Genomic DNA, 19186 nt, shown 5'->3' with positions numbered 1-19186 from the left:
TTAAGGAGCCAAACTCGTTTTGTTTTTTTTTACAATTGTTTGCTTAGGTCTAGATCACTTTTTTAACCCTTTTTGAAGAGAATAGGAAATAGATAGGGAAATATGAAAAAATAAAAAGAACTATAGACGAAGATCAATAGCTTTTAGGAAAAGATATATTTCGAACATGTAGTCCAAGTCCATCACAGCTAACACATCCCTCACATTGAGAGTGAGCGAGAAAACATCCTAATGCGCAAACAGGAGCAGAGCAAACATCAGTATTTCTACGACGATTGCAATAAACGGATGCGTGTTGTTTATGTGAAAAATATTCGGATCGAAATGGAACTGGCGGATTCTACACAACTTCAAGACGATTTTCATGAAAACTGATTCACGAACACGAAGTAGTTAAAGAACTGTAAACATTTTCCAACAATTTATTAAGCAGCGGGTAAAACGGAGTTTACCGGGTCAGCTAGTAAATTTATAAAATAGCGCCTTGAAGTATGCAATGAATTTTGGATTGAGCAATAGTTTTGGAATTTTCTGCTCCTGACATTTATAAATTGTAAAATGAGACAAACATGACCAAAACAGTCAATTGACATTCTATTTAGAAATTTTGTTTGATTTTTTATCCAAGGATTAGGGTTCCCGGAATGAAGATCAAATCTCCTTCAATAAAGGATCAAGTCTCCCTTAGCTTCAAAAATATCGCAATTTTTTTACTTCCTTAAAAATGCGTCTATCTCATCTACGGTTTCATAGAAAACAGCATAGAAACTTGAAATTACACGCTGTCACAAAATGCAAAAAATTTCGAATTGCTAAATTTTTATAAAAATGTATGTTGAAAATAAGAAAATGAGATCAAGTAACCCCATTTTCCCCTATTCATTACTTTTAAAATTTTGGTGTTGAGCTAGATATTTTTAAGATGAAACAACATCAAACAATAAATTGTAAATTTTTTAACCGTCTTGTATTATGTTGAATAAATTATATGAAAAGTTTAAATAATTTATATGATCAAACTGCTGAAAACGGAAAAATAGCAAACCTTTACAAATCAGGCGGTTTTCCGACGTACGAATAAAGACGATTCCTAAGTTGGTGTTCTACGCTTGATTGATATATCTTTAACCCAAAAATGGCCATTTTAGCTTTAAAAGCTTCTGGTGGGAGAGAAAGCAATTATACAAAGTAGTGGTTGCTAAAAGGTGCAATTCGTGCACATTCTTCGGAGAGCTTTTTTGGAGTTGCTTTAAAATTATTATTTTTAACAACGTCGAAATTCAGTTTTTTAAATCATGCATTTATCAAATGAAAATCCAAGTGTTTTATATCCCAGGAAAAAGGAAATGAACTCTGAAATAAGAGGTGTATTTAAAAAAATACAGTTTTGCCTTATCTTAAAGCGCTCATCTTTCCTCGTGTGCGTTATTTCCCCTACCGAGCCTTCTAATGATTTATGTGCCAGTTTATAAATTCTGGCTTGATAAGTTAAATAGTTATGCGATATTTCACTAGACACATATCCCTACTCAACAGCTAATCACTTTTTTTCCTTATTAGATAAGAAGTTTCGGTCTTCGACAAAGTTGTGCAGCGAAAAATTTCCTTTAAGAGTTTATAAACTGGCACAAAATCGTGAGATTTCTCGGTTCTACAGAAGTAACAAAATTGATGTTGAAATTTCAGATCAAAATATTTAATTTTCCCTTACAAACATGAAAGTTCCAAGTTGAATGAACGATACTTTAAAATTCTCCAATAAAATCATGAATCAGGGTTGAACCAAAACGAAGCATTTTAAACTTAGCTTGCCAGAATGCCCGGTTTTATCCGTGTTTGTCCGGATATTCAATACATAATTTGGGAAAAGTCCGGTCCACCCTGGTTTCCCGGATTTCATTGTAAAAGCCCGGATCATAACAAATTATAAATGAAAAGCTGCTTTGAAATCCTTGTTCAAATTTGGTTTCGCATTTCATATCAAATTTTAATTATTTTCGAGATCACATGCATTTTCAATATTTTGATAACAGTTTCCCGAGTAAAAAGCGAAAAATTGTTTTATATTAAAATTCGAAGTTCTTAAAAAAAATTTTTACAAAAAATTCTTACACAAAATATAAACATTTTGTCAATCCAAAATTTGAAAACTCTGATCCACATTAATCATTTAAAATTCATATTTTAATTCAGATTCACAAAACAGATTAAAAATTAAAATTTTAATAGTGAATTTAGATAAATCCTGAACTACAGATTTTAAATAAAAGATTCATGAATGAGGGCTTGCAAACTTGGTTTAAAAAATTTTGATCTGGAATTAAGATTCGGAAATAGTATTTTTTGTTCATATCAGAAATCGTATAGCAATTCGGATACAGATTTCAAGCACAATTTTTGAATTCAGGTTTAGTATGCAGATTCAAAATTCAGAAAAAGATTTAGCTTGTAAATAGATTTTATAATCAACATAAATGGTTGAGGAATTCAAGAGATCATTAACTAAGGATAAGACTGCTTTTCAAATCGATCTCCAGATTTCAAATTCTTAACCAGTTTGTTCACACATTTAAGCTAAGGTCACAAGTAAAAAGTTGAATTTGAATTAATTTTCTAAGTTTTGTTTTATGCAAAAAAAACAAAATTTTATTTCACAAAATCATCCAAAGGATTTTTGTTATGGAATTGATTCTTTATGAAAAATATTCGCTGTTAAAGAAACATGTTAAAAAACATGTCAAACCTGCACAAAATTATATATTTTCTAGTTGTATTGTTTTAAAATAGATTATTAATATTGCAGTTTTTTTAAAGCAAATTTCAAAATAAAATCATTGATTTGGTTTACGTTTGCATAAAGCAAGTTTGATCCGAAATTTTTCCTGCATTGCGTTTTGTTTTTTGAAAATTTGAATTATTTTCGTCAAAGGTTAAAATTTTTGAATTTACAAAAGAGGATGGAAGATTTGGCTTTTTTGATTTGAGTATTAAATAAGTTTTTTTAAGAATTGGAAGATTCTCCTAAAAAAGCTTTTTTTATGCTCAAATCAACTATTTAAGTTTGATCTACCAGACTGCTAAACTAATTCAATGATCTTAACCATCGATGAAAGCGAATTTAGCTCACCTTTTAGGTGTAGGATAAATTTTCAAAAGTTCCAATATAATACGAAAACTTTTAATGTTAAAATACTTGAAAATTAATAATGATATACAGTGTCGGACAATAGAATAGGACCGCTCTAATGCAAAATATTCTAATCACCTTTAAACTGTAAATTCGAATATAATAATATGCGACACCTTGCGGCAAGCACTTATTGTAGTATGCCAACTTTGTATACTGCACGTTTGTTGCAATCAAAGCAACTCGTTTGTTCTACTCGACCAGAAAGCTGTCAGAGGGTGAAAAAGTCGCGTCATAAAATAAGACCAGCTCATCGGTTCGGCTGTTCCGGCATTTTCAGCGCTCTAGATTTGAAGAAAAGGTGTTGTTTTCGGTGTTGTTTGTCCATTTTCGTGTCCTGGTAAGTATTTCCCATAAAATTAATCATGTAAATCATGAAAACGAACAAAAAATAATGATTTCCTTCCTCCTGCTCTTTTTTCAGCGAAAAAGCGATGGGTCGGGCACAGCACTGCACGGAGGTCCAGCGAGCGATCATCCGGAATCTGTACAAGGCTGGCAAAAGCCAACGCGAGATTGCCGACTACTTAGGAAGGTCGAAAACTTTCGTTTTCAACGCGCTTCACAGCACCGGCAAACGGGAACTGACCGGCCGCCCCCGCAAAACGACGCCGAAGGACGATTCGGCAATCTAGCGGGCCTCGCAAAAGGACCCTTTCAAAGCGTCCAAGCAGATCAGAGACGAGCTGAACTTATCTGTGAGTTCCCGGACGGTTCAGCGACGGTTGGCGGAGAAGGGACTAGGAGGAAAAAGTCCCCGGAAGGTGCCGATGCTGACGCCGAAGCACTTGAAGGCGCGGCTGAAGTATGCGAATGACCACTTCGATTGGGTCGGTCCGGAAAAGGAGAAACTATGGAGAAATGTGCTGTGGTCGGATGAGACCAAAGTGAAGCTCATCGGCTCGGACGGAAAGAGTTGGGCCCATCCCCCACTCGGCTGTGCGTATATGCCCCAGTGTAAAAATAAAACATTCAAACATGGAGGAGGTAGCATCATGGTGTGGGGGTGCTTTTCTTGGTACGGGGTGGGTCCCTTGTACTGGATCGACCGGATTATGGACCAGCATCTCTAAGCCCAGATACTTCGGAAAGTAATGCTGCCACACGCCGAGTGGGAGATGCTCCTAAAGTTGCAGTTCCAGCAGGACAACGACCCCTCACATACCGCTAAAACGGTTAAAAAGTGGTTCCATGATAATAAGGTAGACGTTATGGAGTGGCCAGCACAGTCCCTTGATCTCAATCCCATAGAGAACCTATAGGAAATAGTTAAACGTTAGGTGTACACCGAAAAATCAAAAAACAAGCAGCAGCTGTGGGAGAGAATCCAGGCGGTGAGGTACGCTATCCCGGTGAGAACGTACCAAAAGCTGGTGGAGTCGATGCCGAACCGGGTGCGAGAATTGATGCGTAATAAGGGTTATACCACCAAGTACTAACCCCGCATCGCATCGATCACGGTATGAATTTCCTTTTTTTTTATTTTTTTTTTTTACCATGAATTCTAAAGCGGTCCTATTTTAAACGCATTTCCCGTGAATAAAAAAAATCGGGAATTCCCGAACCCCGGGAAACGCTAAAAATCCCGGGAATTCTGCTGAATTAGTGAAATTTCACATGATCTAAATTGGAAAAATCGCTTGAAATATGACTTAGACTAAAACATTTTTTTTTTCAACATTGAATTGAAAAAAAAAAAGTTTTTTCGGCCGACAACTTGGTGAGAAAGTGAATAACGAAAAAGAATTTATCATACCAGACAATGCCAATAAAGAAACGCTACGAAAACAATCAGAATGTTTCTATTTCACAACACTCATCATTTAAAACTTCCATTTTGCAAACTGTTGACAGTAGCAAAATTATCGGCAAAGATATGAAATATTTTGAAGCAAAAGGATAGTTATCTGAAAATTCCCGAGACGTGATGAATAACCTGAAGTCTAGCTAACCAACTTCTATCGATAGTGAAAATCTCATTTATTTCTTGGGTTGTTCATTAAATTTTTTGAGGTATCAAAAAAGTTTGAAATATTTGGCAATACTACTACCCTAGAATAAAAAAAGTTACCTGTAGAAAAAGTTTCGTATGCAGTAGAGTGTTAAAAGCTTCATTTTCAAATTTTCCCGGGAACCCGAGAGTTCCCAGGAAAAAGATCGTCAGATTTCCGAGTTCCCGGCAACGCTAAAATGGACTTGGACTTGAACGGAGTTCTATTTGATTGCATGAAAACAAAATATTCAGGAAAAATAAAAAAAAATTTACATTCGTCGAACAAATTTTCGAGTATTTCCATACAAATCGTACAATATTTCAAATCAAAACCCGGGTACCTAAATCTAATCTTAAACATCTGCAAAAACTCGATCGTTCATTTTGACCAAAAAGGAAAGTTTTTAGAATAAAGTGTTTTAAAAATTCGAAAAAAAAGTTGTCATTTGACCCACCCTAAAGTACAATGTCTGCCGGTTTTAGAAAAAATGGAGAATAAGTTAAACGAAAGAAAATGTATTGTTGAGTCAAAAGGATTTGAAATTGATTAAAAAAAAATCATGAATCTGGATTTGTATTGAAGGCCTGGAAAAAAAGTAGCGGAAAATATTTTGATTGTTTCTATCTCTTAATTACCACCTAAAGCTAAGTGCATTTAGAAATGGGACAGTTTCGAATGCGTGTATCTCAAAAACAGTTCGTTTGATCGAAATACTTCCTATGAAGGAAATGTAGGCAATCTAATGATAATTCATGAAAAAACTTGAAAAAAATAGTTTATCGTTTTTTGTAAGAAAAATTTCTACTTCATTCTTGGTATCCCCCATTGGCCGGTGTACACTTTTTTCAGCCATGATATTGATCAGTTTTTCCCACTTATACTTCTTCTAATCTGTATTTTAGGTGGCTACATTCTTCTTCTTCAATTTCTAATACTTTTCGGTCCAATACTTCTCTTTTAAAAGTATTTGTTTTGACAGCATACAACGATGTGAATTTCAAGTAAGGATCAAGTGATTTCTTTGTAAATCAAGCAAAAATTCACGTAATCAACCCCTACGTGAAAATCCAAGTGAATTTGAAGTTTCCTTTTCGGCTGAGTGTACCTTTCTTCAGTGCTGTAACAGATAGCTCAGCTAGTGGGGCATATTTTGAGAAATCAGAACGAATAAGAAAAAATCACGTTTTTTACTATCCAAGCAAAAGCTTAAAAGGAAACCACTATAACTGTGATAAATATGATCTATACTATCTATTTTTCTAATAACAATACAAAATCAATGGAAAATCCGGAAAATTTGTAAAAGGTTTAAAAATATGACACTTTTGACCATGATGTTGCATTTTTAGACCTAACAACACCTAAACTTTGTTTCAATACCAACCATTCATCAATTAAAGTACGAATAGCAAATTGGGGGATAATTGAGAATTTATATTGAGTATTTCTAACATTCTTTTAACAGGGTAATGCAAATAAACTACTAGTGAACACAAATGTGATCTAACTACTGTGTTGCTGACAGTGCTAGCTAGCTGATAGCGAAATTTTTTGAGTTATTCTTCAAAACTTGAAAAAGCTATACTACTTTTTCTTGATAATTTTTTATTTAAAATTCAATTTTCAATACATTTTTCGTTTTTTTTTCTCGACAAATCAAGCTGCTTTTAGGTAATTTTGATCTAGGTCCAATACAAGGAACCTGCTCAGTACCAAAACAGGAACAGTAGGTTCAAAGTTGGAATTGTTGATTATTCATATTTTTATTAATCTTTCAATGAACGCAACACCTACGTTGAAAATTCTCATTAAAACTTGCAGATAGATCATAAACTATAATTGGGCTTTCTGAAAATCAATAAAACTCCCGTCCATTTATGAGAAACTTACGGATTAAGAAAAACCACCGCTTAAAGGGTCCAAATTTGGACAACCAACATTATTATATTGTTTTGTGGATTTCCAATTAACATTTTTTTTTGTGGCCTGTTACACAGGAAAGAACTTGCTACTCGCCACTAGCACTGATAACTTTTGCACAAGAGACTCATTTGCGAATAATCTCTGCTCCAGAGTTAAGAATATTCGCATATGAGTCACATGAGTGTTTTATCCGAGACATTGAGTTTGGGAACCCTGCTGACGAGGTTTTGTTTTCAAGTTACAAAATTAATGAAATTTCATTCGAAAAAAGGATTAAAAATTGATAGAGTTGTGCTGGATTTTGTTGCTAGGTAGTTTTCAACCTTGACAAAGTGAAGTAATATCGTAAATGTTTGAAAATAGTGTTTTTCCTAAAAATGACCGAGGCGATGGGTCTGGCGCAACGCCCCACACAGGGGTAAATGCACCTAATATGCGATCAAAATTATTTGCGGACAAACGGTAAACGATAGACATTTGATGTCTTCGCAACATTTTTATAGTTTTGGATGATCTATCAAATTCTTGAAAGATAAAAGTGATTTACCAACAAAACTCACTCAAAAATTATACGAACTCGCCCGAACTCTTAACGTTATTACTTACTGAAAAAAGGCATTATTTTGGATATTTTGTAGTATATCTCCTTTCTTAGTTGAAATATGTATTTGAACTGTTCCACAAAATTGTGTGTTTCAACCATATGAACAACTTTTTCGAATATACCAAGTTTGTAAATCGTATACTAAAAAATATATTAAATAAAAACTCAAAATTACTTGTTAAAATGCTCGTTATTTTTATAATGTTCGTAACTTTTATGATTTGCATGCGATCTTGATGGTGTCTTGAATAAAGTTGCTTAAAATAATAGGATCTACAACTTTTGTGAAGACATTGAGTCTCTAGTCTCTAAACTAATTATTTCAATAAATATTTTTTTATATCCCTTCCAGGTGGAAAAATCACTTTTTTCTTTCAAGAATTTGATAGATTATCAAAAAATATAAAAATGTTGCGAAGACATCTATCGTTTACCGTTTGTCCGCAAATAATTTTGATCGCTTATAAGGTGCATTTACCCCTGTGTGCGCCCTCCGGATCCACTGAGGAGTTTTCAACAGAAGTTATATCAAGTTCAGCCGGCGAGCGAGGATAAAAAAGGATTGTTAAGATAAGTAATTTGCTTTTGTATTGTTGTGTTGTGTTGTTTATAAGTTTATGATTATTATAAAAGACTAGTTGATCCCGTACGAACTTCGTTTCGCAAGTAATTTAAAAAAAATGTGATAAAATAAGATGATGTTTTTCAAACTAAGTAAAATGTTCTCTACACTGAATAAAAAAATACCTTATCTGTAACAGTATTCTTATTGAAAAGTTGGAAAACAACTTTCATTAACAACATATCCACATATTCCATATACCATAATTTCCACATATGTCGCGAAAACTGTTTCTGGTTCATGAGAATGACGCTTTTTCGTTGCAAGATCATCCGAAATTCAATACCCAAAATTCTCAATAAATAAATCTGCACAAATTTTCCTCATCGATCCTATGCATGCACTTTTAACTCATAATTCCACAATACGGATCGATTCGTTTTACCTCAAAAAACCTCCTTGCATTAATTTTTAGTTTAGTTTTAGTTGTGGTTTATTAATGCAACATAAGATTTACATCTTTTAATTCGTTACAAATGGTAGGTAAAAAAGAATTCATATTTGTTTCTGAGGTGTTGATTTAAATTGCGCCTATCTCACTAACTATGCTCCGTAGTCTGCAAATATTGCTTTAGTTCTATTGCCCCTCGCCAAGCCATGCCAGTAAATCTCTTTTAAAGATACTTTTCGAGTTAATCTGTTTTAATTCTTCAGGTAGTGAATTTCAGTTTACAATGCCTCTTACTAGGAAAGAATTACTATAATATGACGAACTGTGATAAGGAATAAGTAAGTTTGCAGTGCGTGTGCTTCTTAATGGTATCAACATGGTACGAAGGTATGGAGGTTTATTAACTGTCAATATCTTGTGAATCGAGACTAAGGATCTGTAAAGAAGAAGGTTCGAAAAGTGGCACCCGATTAATTTTTCATGTAGATGCGAAACTCTGGAAAACCTGGACAAATTAAAAACATATCTCACACAAGCATTGAAGGCTACATTAAGTTTATTCAAGCATGTTGATTTAGCATTAAAATAAATGAAATCACAATACAAAAAATCAGGCAATAAGTATGTCTTGAAAAGTCTAATCTTAGTTGGAATGTCTAGATGAACTGTTGAAACTCTGAGCTGTTTTAGACAAAAATAAATTTTTGAACATTGGGAGTTAGTTTGCAGGTTCCAATTTAAGTCACTTTGGAAAAAAGACCTAAATTGTTCGCTTTATCTACAAAGCATATTTTTTCAGCATTAACGTACAAATCAGGGTATGGTAGTTGAGTTTTTAATCTAGATAAAAATAATGCTTTAGTTTTACTGGGATTTATCGAGAGCAAATTTTCTGTTGACCAGTGCACAAGTTTAGCTAAGTCATTATTTATTTTATGAGCAACTTCGTATTGATTGTAATGCCCATCGATGCAAAGGTTCAATTGCTCATCATCGGCAAAAATATGAATTGAACAAAAGTCGAGCACTGCAGGAAGATCATTAATAAATAACGAGAACAATATAGGCCCAAGAACGGAGCCTTGTGGAACACCTGACAAAATGGGTTTAAATGGAGAAAACTGATCTTGAATTTGAACCGACTGACTTCTTTCTGTAAGATAAGATTTTATTAGATCAGCTGCAGGTTTAGAGAAACTATACATAGACATAAGTTTAAAACAAAGCTTTTTATGAGAAACTCTATCAAAAGCTTTAGCAAAATCAATCAGCAGAAGAATAGCAATTCCTTTCTGGTCCACTGCTCTAGCGATATCATCATGTACTTTGATTAAAGCTGTCTCGGTACTATGATTTTCTCTGAATCCGGATTGAAATTCATGAATCAAATTGAAGTTCTTCGTATAATTGCAAATTTGTTGTTTAATAAGTTTTTCGAAAACTTTTGACATTGAGCTTTATATGCTGATGGGCCTTAAATCTGAGATTTCCTTAGATTTAGATTTTTTCGGAATGGGAATAATTTTTGTTAGTTTCCACTCTCTACACCCATAGAAGAGGTTGCAAAAATCCTATGCCTATTTAGCAAATCTCTGTGCCGATAATGCGCTGAAATGTGCACTGTGCCGAAGACGGTATGTTTGAAAAACCGTAACTGGCATAAGGACTCGGCTCCCAACCAAAATGATGACCACTACATTCAAGCGAAACAAGAAAAACATGTTATGGGATTTCCTTCCTATTGGATAATTCATCCCAGAAACAAGAAAATAAAAATTAAAACCACAGCGCTGTGGTGAGAATCGAACTCAAATCACCAATTGTATCGTCTTGCCAGTCCGACATCCTAACCAGTGTTCTATTCGAGCTTCATGCAGGACGAGGTATATTTGTCATAGGCTTTCTGTTACCGATCAATCACAAAAAAAAACGTACAAAGGCGGCTTCCCGGCGTTTGGCCTCCTTTCAATGCATTCCTTTGTCTTAAGATGGAAACGGGAAAGGGAACGGGAGTGAAGGAACGGGAAACCCATTGAATGAGAACTGTGCTTTGCTTACTGCCTGCTATTACATACACACGCTACATATACACAGCTGCTGAAGCCGGGCAGCTTGGCCGGTGTTGTTTGCCGGTGAATTGAAGGAATGTGTTTGTTGTTGCTTTTGCTACATTCACACGCACAGTGCTCGGTTCGCTGGCTGCCTGGTGTTGGCCGGTATTTATTTCCATCCTTCTTCGGCTTGTGATGCGATGGGGAGGGACGCGAAAACGTTTTTATTTTGTTTCATTCAGACATACGCAATTCGGTTGCTCTGGGAGGTTAATGCCGGTGGGCGCAAATCGAATCAGTGCCGGTCGCGTTATCTTCTTGTACCAATGATGCTATGAAATTGACTACACGTCATTGGCACAGAGGCTGAATTTTGGGTGTAGGAAATTTTGAGGTCCGAATAATGCAGTTGAACAAATGAGAAATCAAAGGTAGAATATACGGAAGTAAAATTTGAATAATTTTGATTGGCAGTTCATCAAAACCCATGGCATTTGATTTAATGGAGTAAACAGCATTTACGATTTCATGGCCAAGAACTTCATTAAAGTTAAAACTTCCATTATTTACAAAATAGTTTTCAAAACTGCTAAAACCGGAAGAAAAATTGGAAACAAAGTAATTATTAACTGCATCGACATTGAAATCCATGTTCACTGGGTTGTTTTGTATTTTGGAAATACCAAGACTTCGAACATTTTTCCACAGTTGCCGGGGTGGCAGATCAAAATTTAGCCGCTTTCTATCAAAAATGGTCTTAGTTCTACGGACCAAAAAAGTAACTCGATTGCGAAACCTTTTAAAAATATTTCTCTTTTCATCAGTTTTATGACGAAGCCAGTTTTTATACGCCAAATCTCGTTCGATCATCGCTAGTTGAATTTCATTGTTAAACCAAGAATTTTTACGGATCTTTTTGAATTTCAGTGGGAAAAATTGTTCGTGTAGAAGTTTTAAATTGTAGTTCAATATGTGTAGCAATTGATCGGGGTCATCAATCGACATAAAATTATGCCAATCGCAATTGTAAAGAGCTCCAACTAAAAGGTCATTGTTGAAATTGAGATAGTCGCGACGCCAAAAGCCAGAGACATCAGAAGCTTTAGAAACATTCAGCGTTGAAAATATGAGATCATGGTTAAAATCATAGTTGGTGAATTTGTAAGCAAAAGATCAAGCAAAGAGCAGCCTGTTCTGTAGAAGAACGTTGGTTCGGAATTAAAGCATTTGAAATCGTAGCACGATAATGTATCAAGCAGTTTTAATGATCGTGTAGTACATTTGGATGGGTCTGAGTTAAAGTCACCGATCAGAAAGGAGTGATCATAATTAAGAGCGAAATCCTCAAAGTGCCGCGTAAGTAATTCAGAACAATCTGTGTTAGGAGGATTGTAATAGACTCCTATGAGCAACGAGCTATTGTAAACAGTTAAATTCAGAAGAATCAATTCAGTTTCACCAATGACGTTGTTATGAGACTTTAGTAATATTCGACATTTAAGATCATTTTGGCAATAGATACAAACTCCTCCGCCTCGGCGGTTGCGGTCGTTACGCAAAATATAATAGCCATCAATTGCTAGTAGAGAGTCGGTAATTGATTCGTCAAGCCAAGTTTCGGTGAGACATATTAAATCAAGTTTACTGTGGGAAAACGTATTTTTAAGTTCATCAAATTTTGAAAAATTTCTAGCACACAAACTTTGCACATTCAAATGACAAATATTAAGTTTGTCTATACTCAGAGCGGCACTTAGAACAGCTCTTGATATCACAGTTGAAGAGGCATTGTCATTCAGATGATTAACCGTTAGTATCGAACACGAAAAATACCTTTGCTAAAGATTCCTTAACATGACTAACGAAGATTAATAGAACAAGCAACTTACCTACTATGTATTCGAACATTTGAAGAAAAAACAAATTATATAACTCTTTAAAGATCATGTTTACAAAACTCAGCAATCAATTGGAAACACACCTCAATAGAAAAATCGACACTAGCATTTAGGAAATCTTCTTTTCGGCAGGAAATTGAAATTAATAACAGCAGCAGCAGCACCCTGGGGTCTGATTCCTTGAGGCCAACATCCGCAGTCCGCAGCATTGCAGCAGTTTAAAAAACTGTGCAGGAAGGAAGGATACATGGATAACTTAAGGATCGGATTCACGGGATAAACTTGGAAGGAATAAATGAAATTAACAAGGAAGGGTTTTTTTTTGTTTTAATTTATTAACTTTTAGGAGCGGAAGGAATCAAAGGATTGCAGGATGGGAGACAAAGGAATAGAGGAAGGAAAATGAGAATTACAAAGAAAGGTTTCAGTTTTGAAGCAGGCTCAGTTGTTCGACACAGTTGATAGGTTCCATGGTTGCATTCGCGTTACGTTTAATGTAGATGTTACCGTCTCTGGATTGGACCTTCTCGATTTTACCCATCTTTTTCAGCTTCAAGGCTTCCAAACGTAGATTACGTGCATGGGCTGTAAGGTTTTCATTAATGAAAACACGGTCTTGACTGTCAAAGCCCAAGTTTTGCAAAGTCAACGATCGTTCCTTCAAGTAGCGCTTGTAGAAAGAATTTCTCGTGTGAACTAGAGCAAATTCACATAAGATCAATGGTTTAGATCCAGCTCGAATAGGAAGCTTAGCCAAACGTGTGAGTTCCACTAGAGGTTGAGGAAAGCCAAAAGAAGAAGTAATCGCCTTGAAGATACTGCCAAGATCTTCTTTCTCCACGAACGGTATTCCAGAGATGATAAGCTCGCGTCCATTCTTCAATCGTTGAGTAGATTCTATAGCCATATCCAGGTCATAACGTACGGCACACATACCTTGTCGTAGAGTTTCTGTTTCTTTATTTTTACATCCATATAATCGTTTGTATCTTGAAACCCCAAGTTGATATGGACGATCCCTCTAACAGACTTTCTACACAAAATTTGATACTTGAAATCATCTTAATCCAATTTGTAATAACGTCATTATCGCTAAAACTGTGAACAGGTGATATGAACGATCCCTTTTGCCGTCTCCTGACCCGATAGAAGATGATTGGGAAAAATTTCTCGTTCCTTAAAAGTCTTATGTGTCAATTTTCATCTCAATTCGGTGTATAATAACATCAATAACGCTAAAACAGTGAACAGGTAATATGGATGACCCCTTTTTCCGACACCTGCCTTAAAATTTGATGTTATGAACCAACCCTTGAAACACCCGTTACAAAATTTTCATTCCAATCCATTGTACAAAGAAGGTTACAAAAGAAAAACATGTAATCTCACAAAAGTACAGTGAATATAAAACATTATTGCATTTGAAAATGTACGTGAAATTTGTGTAACAGGTTTGATTTGAAAAAAAAAATTGATTTTTTACGTGTGGTACATATATTTTTTATTTCAAATCTTGAATGACAAAAAATTCCACCATCGAAATACAAAGAAAATTTTTCTATTCCTTCTCAAATATGAGAGTTCCTTATCTTGAAAACTATCTTAATCCTCAAAACGCTCTCATTCTGGTTGTTCAGAGTTTATGAAAAAATAACAAAATTTAACATTTCCTGTAGGTATTCTACACCGATAACATTGAAGATCCTTCAGTGTCAATTAGGCTATTTTTACAGCATACCAGCGTTAAAATTCACTAAGACTTTTAAACCAAGTCAGTATTCATTCAAGATCTCAATTTTCAAATCACTTAAGCAAATTCAAAGACAAAACGCTTCCAATTCACATGAACCACCCACCCGATTTCGTCGGAAGATGTTCAACAGGTGTGCCGCTGAAAGCATGCTCGTTGATGAATATTAACAAACTCGCATATGCAAGAACCCGCGCTCGAGGAGAGATTGGTAAAAATTCATTGCACATTGCCAGACGCAGGTAAGTCAGTCAGTCGCATGAACTCCTCGCCTAGAGCACGTGTTTCTTGGTGGGGGTCTTTGAATCGGCTCAAAGTCAGCTGGTTTACCATCAGGCCGAGATTGCCTATCTACGAAAGCACCCCCCAACACTTAACTTCTGTAGGTATGTCTACTATCAACAACCATAATCAAAGATAGTCGATACGATAGTCGTCTTCAAGCAAACCCAAAATGGTTGTTGTGTGCAAAAAGCCCTCCGCCACGATCTTTCGGGCGACTCCTGAATAAGTTGGTTCATGATACTGAGGCAACGCCAATGGTTCTGCTTCAGGTGCCCAACTCCCAGCTAGTCGTCGATTGTTCGAGTTCGCGTAAACAAGTTCTTGGATTTTTGTGCTGTGCAGAACGTTCGATTTCGATTCGATTTTTTAACTTTACTCACTAGTTTCAGCTGCTGTAAGCTTTCAGGATGGCGCAATTTTCGACCAAGGCAACATTACTGATGATGACCATCGTTGCACTGGAAACAGTTCGAAGTGTTCCCATTAGTCTGACATCCTCCCAGGATCGGAGTTCAGAATTTCGGGACCCCGGCTACGACTACGAGTACGATAAAGTTTCAATCGTGGGTGATAAACCGGTAGGTTTTGAAATGCTCGCTTAGTAGGAGCTCGAGGTTTTTCGGAATCTACTTATGTGGTGAAGCAATCCAGCAGTGGAGTGTGTCGATTTAATCAACGTTCCTACCTTCGTTGCAACTATCTCGATACGGAATGGTTTGCCCAGAGTCAGAGTGAGTTTGTTGTGTGTCCAAACAAGTCGAGTAGATGAACTCGGTCAATATTTGCTAAACGAAAGGGAGAGATGAATATCGTTCGTCGTAAATTTAGCTTAGGGCAGATGTAAAGTATGCTTGCTCGAAATTAATAACAAACCAGTTGACCAAATGAAAATGATAGTTGACTTAAGTTTTTTGATTGAGGTTATTTAGATAAAATGACTTAAGAATACTTCAAATTCGTCATTTAGAGTCTTTATTTAAAATAGATACACCGGGAAAAGCGTATTCGAATAGTTGAAATTTAGACAATCACACAAACATCAGATGTGGACCATATTTATTGAAATATCGGAAAAAACGATGTTCCGAATTCCCGAGAGATTTTCTAGATGAATGCAATAAATTATATAAAAAACCCGATTTAATACACTTATCAGTGGATTGGAGGCTTTCTTACAGAGTGTCAATTATCTTTGGAAATAAATGACACAATAATGGATTCCTTATTTCTGAATTATTTATTATTAATCTATAAAAAAGATTATGATTAAAGAAAATCGATAGCAAAAATTACTAAACTCAATATGAAAAAAAAGGTGCCCAGTACGTTTTTTGGAGGATAAACGAACTTATATTCAACGAGTTCATTTATAATCCAAATAATTCAAACTGTTAAAGTTTGAGAGCCACATATCTCGACGCTCACTAGTGGTCAAAGGGTTAACCTCCTAAACTCTCATGCTAGATGGCGTGGGATCAATTCTCTGCTGTTTTATGAAATTTTTGTCAAATTTTTGATCGCCTTTGTACTTAATTTAGCGATTGCTGGCTACTGCTGCTGAGCAAATGGCTACCTTTTTTGGAGCCAACGTAAGCATGATATGTTCTATGGAATAGAAAAATTTTAAACAATTTTGTTTTTTTTTTGGTTTTGAGATAGGTCCTACAAGAAAAAAAATCCAATTTTTTGATACTAAATTCATCAAAATCGTGAAACCTAGAATAGGAGTTAATGTGTTAAGAACGTTTTTATGGAACATACAAATTCCCGGACATCATCGTAACTCGTCGAGCTGAGTCGATTGGTACCTATAAAGTGGGGTCTTGGACCCTTAATTAATGATATCCCCAACTGACCGTTCCCTATGCCTTTCTGTAAGAAAGCCAAAAAAAGTATGCATGAGGATCGTTTTCTGACTTAAATCGTAAGCGAATAATATTACTTTCTAAATAACTTAGGGACTCACTATCTTTTAAGTTTAGATTTGGCTTTTAACGAAATGGATGACCGCTTCGTTTTCACTTCGATTCAGAACCTTTTATCCGATCAGGTATTTGAAATTGTTTTAAATAGAGTGAGTGCTCCTTTTTTGGCCCTAGAGCCTACTTTAGTCCTAAAATGCCGAAAATTGTAAATAACTCATTTTGCTAGCTTACGATTAAGATACTCCTATTTATGCACACAATGAACTGTTATTCTTTCTGAATCCTACCTTACCGCGTTTGGTCATAAAAAGTCTTTCTGATACAATTTTCAAAAATGTCCTTCCTCATCAGTGATAAATAAGACAGCTCAATTAGTGGCGTTTTAATTAATTAGAGTGAATTAGAAAAAAACACGTTTTTTACTGTCCAAGCCAAAGTTTTTAGGGAAAATTCTGCGACTGTGAAGAACATGAACCACCAATTTTTTTTCTGAAATATATAAAAAAAATATCAAGGAAAACTCCAGACAATTTGTGAAAGGTCCAAAAATAAGAGACTTTCGACTTTGATGCTCTATTTTTAGACCTGACATCACCAAAACTTTTTGTCAATACCAACAAATGAACAAAGGTACGAATTTTTAATTGGAATTCAGAACCAATATTGAACGTTTCTAACATTTTTTGTCAGCTATACGCAAATAAACTACAAATAAATAAACACAAAACGTTTCCGCTATTGTTATGCTGAAAGAACTGACGTGGAGTGAAATTATTAGAGATATTTATAAGAGAAGTAATAGTATTTTCAATCGATAAAAATGTGTAAAAAAATCTGCGAAAATAACATTTTTAATGATTTTGTTTATTGATTTTCGAAAAAGCATACTTTTATAGGAATTTTAGTTCTAGGTCCCATAAAAGGTACCAGTTCAGTACCAAAATAGGAACAGTAGGAAGTTGGAAATTTTGATCATCCATATCTTTGCAAATCTTTCAACAACGCCGAAACCTCATTGAATCTTGCAGATAAGACCATGAACTATGTATAGATAAATGAATTTCCTAAAAGATAGAATACTCCCATCCATTTATAAGAACAACATGATTATTTAAAAACTACCTCTTAAAGGGTCCAAAGCAGCGCTGTCAAATCTACGGATTTCTCCGTAGATCTACGGATTTTAACGGAGCTACGGATTGATGCTCGAAATCTACAGATTTCTAGATTTGCTACGGATTTTTAACGGATTCTTCTTCTTGTTCTATCGTTGATTGCTCTTTGAGCCATCAACTGGTTCATGGGGCCGGTAGCGGTGACCATATACCCAGCATTTCTGATTGAGTTTTCCGTCACGCAGTCGGACGGGTTATAACGGATTACCGAAAAAATTATAGGGATTCTGTGGAAAACGAAAATTCTACCTAACGACCAAAAAAAAAGGTAATCAAGTTTCATTTTGCCAAAATCTGTACATTTTTCGGTTTTCGTCAAACCTACAGACTTGTGCGGTTTGCAATCTGACAACGCTGATCCAAAGTAACCGATTGGTGCCAAACAAAATTGTTCTCGATCTTTACAGCAGTTTAAGAAAAAAAGTTTTATTTTCGAATTTTGTTTACCCCAGGATTTATGTACCTCCTTTATGCTTTCCTAGATTTTGGATCAAGGTTGCAAAAAAAAAAATCTGTGGGTTGCGGAATGAAAATCTGACTTTAGGTGATTTTACTCAAAATTCTGTGATTGTTTTCTGTAATGATATTTCAATAAATTTCATTGAAAAGCCATGACAAATAAGATCCTTTTTAACTATCTACATAATTTATTGGCCTTTTCGGTGAAAAGTGATGTCCTTTTTAGTAGGAACATTTGAAGATCATGAAATTTTTAAAGATGGATAGAAAGTTAAAAAAATGAAAGATGGTGAAAATGAGCGGTTAGAATTTATTTAGAGGCATTATTACCACATATCAAATTATGAAGTGGTAGAGACAGATAGAGTTGCATCTACCACCACACATAAGTAGGCCAACGGATTCAGAAAACATAATTGAAATGGTTTGTAAAATCATGAAATTTGGCCACGGAGGTGTTTCAAAGACGGAGTTCGCGCCGACGCCCAGGCCGATACCAGAATATTGGGCACGTAAAGGGTGATACGGTCAAAATTTGGTCAAGGGAAAAGACGTGTGAATCGATGAAATCGTTTATTTAAAAAATCAAATTAAATTTCTTTTTCAAGTTTAATTAGTATAAAATTCAGGAAAAATATTCAGCTAGGCTTCCGCTTTTCCAAATTCGAATTGCCGTGCCTTACGCTTAATCCCTGCCATCAGATTTTGTACAGCTACCTTGTCCACCTTCTTCGCCGCAGAAAGCCAGTTTGCCTTGAACTGCTGCTGGTCCTTAGCAGTTTTTTTGGTCTTCTTTAGGTTCCGCTTGACAATAGCCCAGTATTTCTCAATTGGGCGGAGCTCTGGCGTATTGGGAGGGTTCTTGTCCTTGGGAACCACCAGCACGTTGTTGGTGGCATACCACTCCATGGCATTTTTACGG

The 19186-nt window shown here is 35.4% G+C and overlaps 1 protein-coding gene across 1 annotated transcript in view; it reads left to right on the top strand.

The window, feature by feature from the left end:
- The first annotated feature begins 14902 nt into the window (after positions 1 to 14902).
- The window catches only part of LOC129757868 (uncharacterized), a 7404-nt gene continuing 3120 nt past the window's right edge, over positions 14903 to 19186 (top strand). Inside the window, exon 1 of the mRNA XM_055755222.1 lies at positions 14903 to 15283. Within this exon, the coding sequence (XP_055611197.1) occupies positions 15113 to 15283 (171 nt within the window). The 5' untranslated portion in view covers positions 14903 to 15112. The remainder of the gene's footprint in view (positions 15284 to 19186) is intronic.

The sequence above is a fragment of the Uranotaenia lowii genome, chromosome 3 (genome assembly GCF_029784155.1).
Source record: "Uranotaenia lowii strain MFRU-FL chromosome 3, ASM2978415v1, whole genome shotgun sequence".
Taxonomy (NCBI): Eukaryota; Metazoa; Arthropoda; class Insecta; order Diptera; family Culicidae; genus Uranotaenia; species Uranotaenia lowii.
The sequence above is the reverse complement of the archived record's forward strand: the minus strand, read 5'-3'. Positions and strand labels throughout refer to the sequence as shown.